This window comes from Blennius ocellaris (genome assembly GCF_963422515.1).
Source record: "Blennius ocellaris genome assembly, chromosome: 11".
Lineage (NCBI taxonomy): Eukaryota > Metazoa > Chordata > Actinopteri > Blenniiformes > Blenniidae > Blennius > Blennius ocellaris.
Genome location: NC_137660.1, coordinates 12,616,122 through 12,624,180, shown reverse-complemented (window position 1 = coordinate 12,624,180; position 8,059 = coordinate 12,616,122). Strand labels below are relative to the sequence as shown.

The 8,059-nt window shown below is 42.9% G+C and overlaps 1 protein-coding gene across 1 annotated transcript; it reads right to left on the bottom strand.

The window, feature by feature from the left end:
• Positions 1-4,418: 4,418 nt before the first annotated feature.
• Positions 4,419-6,524, bottom strand: LOC308136845 (cyclin-dependent kinase inhibitor 1B-like). The gene is made up of 3 exons (XM_080505375.1): positions 5,850-6,524; positions 5,585-5,703; positions 4,419-5,131 (listed from the first exon to the last, which is right to left on the bottom strand). The coding sequence occupies exons 1-2, from the start codon at positions 6,379-6,381 to the stop codon at positions 5,588-5,590; spliced, it is 648 nt and encodes a 215-aa protein (XP_080361501.1). The 5' UTR covers positions 6,382-6,524; the 3' UTR covers positions 4,419-5,131; positions 5,585-5,587.
• Between the last annotated feature and the right edge of the window lie 1,535 nt (positions 6,525-8,059).

The following is an 8,059-nucleotide window of genomic DNA, read 5'->3' as shown; positions in this document are numbered from 1 at the left end:
TTTTCAGTCCCATAGAGAAAAGACGTTTAACTGACATTCTTTACAAGAAAATGTTCCACTTTAAGTCAATTAGTCTCATATTAGGTCGTAAAATGCTATTTCACTTTAGAACAGGAACAAATTACAACCCACAGTGGAAAAGCACAAGTGGCTTCTATCTTTTCTTTGTGTCTAATTAACTTTTTTCAGGCCCAATTTACAGGTTTATCTTTATCATGTTTTATTAAGGGTTAAATTTTTTCTTTTTATTCTCTCCTCAAAACCACACAATTGTGGACGTTTTAAAAGCTGCAGCACCTCAGTAAACACTTTGAAATCCGGAGCCTTTAGATTACTCAGCTCGTGATCATTGTATAGTCCTCACAACAAGCACAGAAAACGCTGCCCGTGGCATCTGTTCTACCGCTTCTATTGAGAGTGTATTTAAGCATAGTGTATGTTATATTCAATATACTAATTTCTTCTTTATGATAGTTTACACTTTGCTGTGAAGCATCCCAGATCGCCCTCCAAAGACTCAGCGAGCCCCTCGCTCCGTCACGTTATGAAACACTGTAAAGGATCTGCCTTTTCTCTTCTTGCGCGCAGTATTAAATCCGATCCCCTTGATGCATGGGGAGAGCAAAGTGAATTAGAGATTGAGGTGGCAGGCCGATTCAACCCCCCCCCCCCCCCCCCCCCCCCCTTCACCTCCCTCCTCCTACAACCAAAGTCGGGATGCAAATAAAAAAGGAGGAGACGCAGAAAGAAGATATTTGAAAAGCTGCCACGAGTTCCCTGTCACACCGCCTCCTGCGTGGATTGAGCCGTGCTCTTTGTTACCCACAGGCATGAATACTGAGTGGCTGTAAAGAGAAAAAGGCCCAGGATGAGGAAGAATAGAGGACACTGGGGCAAGTCTGCGTCTGGGAGAGCTCAAACTAAAAATAACGACCTATTATTTTGGTTTATGTGATTCCCTTATTATACATTTTATTTTTATATATATAAAAAAAAGACCATACCCCCCAAGTGTTACAGAAGTTTTCTCATTTCGTTTGCAATTAATCTATTGGAAATGTTTAGTTATATCGATTGGATGCGTGTCTAAACCATTTGGGTTTTATTATAATTACGCTTAAGTATCGAAAAATGCACGTATTCAATTTATCAAATGTTTATAAAGTGCACACCGTAGTTTAAGCACACAACGTAGATCCTTTGGCCATAATACAATCACCTTCCACGTTCCACTCCACTCGTGCTCACTCAGTGAAGGGGGGACAGGTGTCCAACAATCCAACAGCTATCCACCCCCACTCCGCACTCACTCCTGCCACTAAATGCACTTATAAAGCCAGAGGGCTTACGCACAAAAAGAGAAACGAACAAGAATAATTTAACAAACTTGTGAATTAATCCCAATTTATTTAACTGTGGCCGAGAATTAAACGATCAGGCCGGTAAATGAACGCGCAACGGGCATTTTGGAGACATTTTGGTGCGTAAAGTTGCAATCGATCCGCGCGTAGAAGGATCCAGTGTAAGAAAAACATACCGTTAAGATACGTCCGACTAATTTATGTAGTTTATACAATATTGTACCTGACTGAAACTATTGAGCAGTTAACCTTCACTGACTCGATTAACGTATTTAATGGGGAAAGTGCTGATTACCCGGTTGTTTCTAGGATAAGCAGATTGGAAGAGTCTGTATTAATGAAACAACAAACCTGCAGAATTGCATTGTTTGCACTTATTCAATAGCTCTTTTTGGACAGTTTTGGTGTGCAACTCCTAAACATACACAAGACCCCCCCTCGACACGCTATAGATTTGGTGAAGAAGAAAAAAAAGAAGTGTTTTTTAGGTAGGGGGGGGGGCGGGTAAAGGGGGTCAGGGAGCTTTAACTCGGTGACAAAGCCTCATTTGCAGGTCAATGCGATGGCACACTCGCCTCTCCTCTCCATCCAGCTCGCCTTTGTTCCCTGTCGCCTGCGCCGATGCCAGATGGTCATGGAAAATGCTAATTCTCTCTGGCTGATTTTCATCCTTTCTATATTTAATTGCAGTCTTTGCAGACTGTCCCGCTAATTGTGCGTTTTGAGTGGTAAATGTGTTCTTTGAAACTATATTTCTCGTTGCAACATTTAGTTTGAACCCATGAGACATTGCGTGTGTCAAAGTAGCTGCATTTAATATATGAGTACCCGTGAAGGATGAGACATTATTTTTAATTGGGCTTGGCTGAATTTTGATAAATTAAAGTAAAATACATGTTTTACTCTTTCACTACATATTAAAGAAATGTGCTTACAAAAACAGCAAAGTCAGCTTTAATTTATTTGTTGCCTTGACGTACAACCATATTGGCAGATTAAAATAAACATAAAAACAAAGACAGACTGAATTGATCCATTGTTTTGATGCGTTATAATACTCTTTAATCCTGGAGATGGAATTTAAGCAAATGAAGATTTATTTGGATTATAGAAACCGTTTTGAAAGAAAACAGTGATGCTGATAATTACAGTTTTGTGGTGATGTTTGTCTAAATGTTCAGAGAACTATAAAAGGAGATGCATGGATTTCCTGAAACTTGTACAGACTGGATGAAGCAAATAAGTGCTGTTTTGCTGATGTCTGGGGAACACTGGGGAGGAAAAAGGTCAGCCGGGACACTGCTGGGCCCATGAGGCTGATCCTCTCCATCAGCAGCTGGCTGCATAATGATATTCTGTAGGAAAAAGCATGTTAATGAGGCTGTATGTTCGCTGTCATATTGTTCCTTTATGCCCGTCATATTTACAACAGGACTGAATTAAGTCATAATCATATACTTTATTATGTGGAGCCCACACAATAGAAGTTGCACCCTTTAGGCCTTAAATGGTATTTCATTTCTATTATTTGGTTAACCTGAATAAAATGATTTGCATTTTAAAATACAACCACACTTCGTTGTATCTTTCTGAAAGAGGTTTACCAACTGATTTACAGCTAGGCTTTAACCCACGACCTTTCACAGAAAAGCTCAAATTCAAATCCTTTTGAGGAAAAAGAATAAGATTTTAGGTTCTATTTACAAGGACAAAATGTATATAGTTACACAGCTGTGGAGACAAATAAAGGAAGATGACCCCTTTAGCACGATGTGAGACTGGAGCCCCCGGAATGTGTCCAGTCTCCAGCATAGAGGGGACTTCATTAAAGTAACACATAAACAGCTGTTGTCTTTAACATGTAAACTATTGAGAATTTAAAACTGCACTGAATGGCTCTGCAGCTCCCCGTGGGCATATGGGCGTTAATTAGCTGGATATAGCCATAGATTAATTATAATTTTTTTCGCCCATTCGTATCAATAGAAGAGCCAGACAAAGTGTCTTTTGTTCTCTGATGCAGGACATTCTGCGGCTGACTGAATGGGTCTTGGCTATGTCTACATGGATTTGCCATATGGCAACAAAAAGGAAAGAATAGAGACGGAGAGCGCTTTGTGTTGGAAATCAGAACAAGCTCCGTCAGAGCTTATTGCTGCACAGGACTGACAAAGTCACTCAGCCCATCAAAAGTCTCCATTTTTATCAAAACATTCATGTCAGACAGTCAAATCCATTCAAACGAGTGTAGAAACTTATGGGAAATTATGAAATGCGCCTTTGTTTTGTGCGCACTTTTATAGGCGCAGCCCACGCAGGCCCGGCGCGCATTCACAGCCCGCATTTGGCTTCTTTCAATTAAGAGTAAACTTGCAAGTATGACCTGCTGAATGGTTTGTTTCAATAGACGAGGACAATTACAAAGACTAGTAGTTTTCTTTTTCTAGATCTGGCAGGTGGCCTCCACGCCCGGTGTGTCCACGATGGGGTAAACAGTGTGTGTGAGTGGGTCTTTAGAGGGCCAGTCGAGTGCGGGTGGATGTGGGGGTGTCTTCGTGGCGGACAAAGCGGGGATCCAAAGGCAGCTGCTGCTTCTTTAGAAGGGCGAAAGGGCCTTTAAATCCGAGCCTATATCCCGCAGCTGCCATGCTGCCCAAGGCTGTGCGTCTCAACGCGTTTTACCCGCAAGCTCCAGCCTAGACAGATAACAACCTTTACGCACTCTACCTGTCTCCACTACAGGAAGGGGGGGGGGGGGGGGCATTCAAAAATCATCCAGTATAATGAGGTGTGGAGAATTGGGTGGCGTTTATTATGTTACTTTAAGCTGTGTAAACCACTGGAAAGATCAGTGTCCACAATCAAAATAGAGGCTAATGCGAGTTTCATAATGCTGCTGTCCAGCATGAAATGTGACGCTGATCTGCGAAGCGTGAGGCAACGAAACAATACAACCTCTTCTCAGTTTCACTTTCCAGACTTTTTCTTTTACCAAACTGTTCTGTGTTAAAGAGGCAGGCTGAACCAAACAAACAACACAAACAAAGCTGCTTTAAATTTAAGTGAAAGATATTTTATTCCCATCTTTTGCAAGACATTAGGGCACTTGTATGAAAACACACACACACACACACACACACAAACGGCTCAGAGACACACAAAACAAACTATTTTCAAGTGTGGACTACGTATGTGGAAGCTACATGATTGCAAAACATCACAATACAAACAAATGTAAATAATAAAATACAAATAAAATAAAATATGCCCTTTGGCTAAATCAACAAGGCATTTAACAAATATAAAGAAACATAAATAAATTATAAGTTAGAATAAACTTAAAAATATACATTTACAGAGAAAAAACAGAAATAAACATTTATAAGCTATTGTCTCTATAAAGCTGTACACTTTTGGCCAGTGTAGACGATTCTTTTAAAGAAGTTTAGGATTGCACAGATGTTAAAACATTTAACACTGTCGAGTGGCTGTATGCAAAAGCAACAATGAATGCTACATTTGTACTGGATAGAAGTCATTCGGTGAGATTTCCTCTCTTTCCTCCTCCCTCCTCTGCCCAAACCGTTCAGTCCTGAGAGTGTGCTCCGGTGTTGAGGCTGCGCTCCGCCGCCGGGTCGACGCACCGAGCCGCAGCCGGCCGCTCGGACTTCTTTGTGTCCTCCTCAGTCCTCTTCTCCAGCGTTTGAGGGAACCAAACCGATTTCCCCGAGTTCCTCAAAATGCGCAGGCAAATATAGTGCAAAAACCACCTGAGGGAGGAACAAAAACACGATGAGCTCTCTGAAGATCGGATAATTCCGCAGAAAGACGGCGAGTCAGCTTTCCGAGGAAAAGAAGCAGACCTCAGCAGCAGGCGTCACCCTTTACCAGAGCCTTTTCCCGCCACACGGTGACGCACATCCACCCTCCCCCAACCACTGGCGTTAGTACAGCTACTACTATCACTACTACTGCGATTTCACCACCACAAACTCTCCCCACCCCCAACCCTGATAACAGTCTGCGCTTCTTGGCACTCAGCCTCCTGCGATCAATGCGTAAAAACAAAATTACGCAAATACTCTGAGAGGTATAATGCGCAATTTATCTCAACTAGTTGGGATTAAAGTAAGGCACATCAAAGCGGCACATTGTATTCGATCTAAATGTTTAAAAAAAAAAGAAAGTTGCGAAATTAGAAGAAGAAAAAAACATCTCAATACCTTTCAACGAATCCTCTTTCGTGGTGTTTGTTCCACCGGAATCGGAGACTTGGAAAGATGGCAAGAGCTCATTTCGTTCGTTTTTTTATCAGCACCCCTCTTTCGTTTCACGAAGAAGTCTGTAAGGAAAAGAAATCAAGTTATAACTTAAATCGGTCCAGTTGTTCAGATGAAATAATGTGGATGGTGTGCCATAATGCGCTCTGACCAAAAGCGCACACGGGGAGTGTGTGATTTGTTTGTTTTTCAAAGATCTTTAATTTACCTGGGATGTGTGTGTTGTTGTCAGTAGTGTCCGTCCTCTTGCGTCTAACACACGGGAGCTGTCTGTGAGCCGGCTTCCCTGAGTTGAGTTTGTCTGTGCGGTTCTCCTGGTTGATCTCCACCGGGCACGGAGCGCTGCTACTTTCGGGCACGGCCAAGCGATCCAGTACATCCATGCTGGGGGTCTCGGCCAGAGCAGGGTCCGAGGAGGCCCCCTGCTTGACGGCTGGGACAGACACTCGGCTCCTGCCGTTTTCAAGCGAGTCATGATAAAACACCGGGCTGTTATCCACCGGCACCTCTTCCCATGCATAATCCCCATCCAGCGGGGTGTTGGCCTCGAAATTAAAGTTCCATTTCTGCTGGTCTCGATCGGAAATCTCCCGCATCTTGACTTTCATCTCCCGGTTCAGCTCGTCGTGATCCACCGGTCCGAAGAGGTTGCGGCAGACGCTGGTGCGCCTGTGAAGAGGGAAGGTCCTCCTGGCCACCAGCCTCTCCAGCGCACTGCTTGATAACTGGACGTGAGACATCTCCAAAAGCTTTTCCAAAGCAATCTCCCAAAAACCACAAAATCAGACGGCGGACTGAACCCTGGTGCTGTTGTTGTTGTTGTTGTTATTGTGGCTAAAGTGTTTGCGTGACTCCTCTCCTCGCTCTCACGTCTCTCCACTGCTCACGGTTCTGTTTAAATGTACCTTTCATGGTGATTCTCTGGGTATATAACCTCCCGACAAGTCGTAAGTCAGAGCAGGCACCTCGGGCGACTTTCTCATTGGCTGCCGTAAGTCCAGCCCTCTCCAGAAACGCAGACAACCCCCACCCGATTTCCCTTCGACCCCCTGTGCCGATTTGGCTGTGCGCCGAGCAGAGCGCAGCGTTTTGATTTTCTTCGCAGTGTCAACCTTCAGATAAAACCCAGCGTACTTTCCCGGTGTCAAGGGGAAGGTGTCGGAGCTGCGTTTCAGGTTTTAGGCAGAACCTTTTAGTCTTTTTTAGGTTGCTTCGGTCTTTGGATTGCTCCTATTGTTTTTAATCCCTTAAACTTTACATATACTCCCACGCGTCCTATCACATATATAAATGTCACACACTTTGAATCACCAATTGGTGAACAATGTTATCCCGACTCGTTTCTCTTTTTCTTTTCTTTTTTTTCTCTCAATTTTTGAGCACAAACTAAAACATTTGCTTTCGCCTGTCAAAGCTCCCGTTTTATACCCACTCATATGCACAAACCCACGTTTAAGCATTTTCACGTTCTCATTTCTCCTCTTCTGTCTTTCACCACAATAATACCACTGTGAGCTCATCGGATCTTATATCTTCACTCAGCAGGTCGCTGCAGGGGCTTTGAGCTGAGACAGCTCATTTGGTTTTACGCACAAGAGCATAGTAAACAACAGTAAGGAGAAGCGGTCAGAAATGAAAAAAGAAAAAAGTGTTTAGCGTAGGATAGTCACATGACCATCTCATGATTTATTAACCAAGAAAAACAGTTTGAGCTTTTTTTTCTGACTGAAAATTGATTTTAAACAGATAAACTGAAGAGTATTTACTATGCAAAGTGGATTAAGGCTCATTATCATGTCAAATCACAGTTTTTAGTTGAGGATAAGCGTGTTTGGCTTAAAGATAATGACACAATCAGCCTGGTACCACCAGTGTGTGCTTGGTTTTTGCGCAGCCTCGTGTTGTAATAAGTTTGTCCAGAACATTGAGGAATAACACACCATCACTTTCATCACATCAGAACAATAGTAGGGATAATAAATGTGGCTTTCGAGTGCTGGTGGAGTCTGTCGAGTCTCCGGATCCAAGTCGCACCAGGGACAACGCCTTAGCAGCGGACTGACGGTGCACAGCGACGTGTAGTGGCTCAAAGCAAAACTGCATCCCACCAAAAGTGCAGACGCAGCAAAATGTGATGACGATCACTGAAAAGATTGAAAGGAAACGTAAAGTGCCATTATCACCAGTAAAAGCTCAACAATTGTGTGTAGTAAAATTATCACTAGTGTAGTATATTGACATACATCAAAAAAGGACGATTTCAGTAACAGAGGTCCGTGTCCACAGTTCTATCATATATCACTTAAAATGTATTCAAACTGTACGTCTTTGCTCACAGAGGAGCGATTCCCTGAATGAATGAATGAATAAGCACGAGCACAATGTGCTAAATTCACCATCATCCATGTTAATAATAGT

Excerpts from the sequence above, each read along its gene's own strand:
- LOC308136845 (XM_080505375.1), bottom strand. The coding sequence starts at position 6,381 with ATGTCTCACGTCCAGTTATCAAGCAGTGCGCTGGAGAGGCTGGTGGCC. Across the intron at positions 5,704-5,849 it reads CAACAACACACACATCCCAG|ACTTCTTCGTGAAACGAAAG; the intron begins GTAAATTAAAGA and ends TTTTCCTTACAG.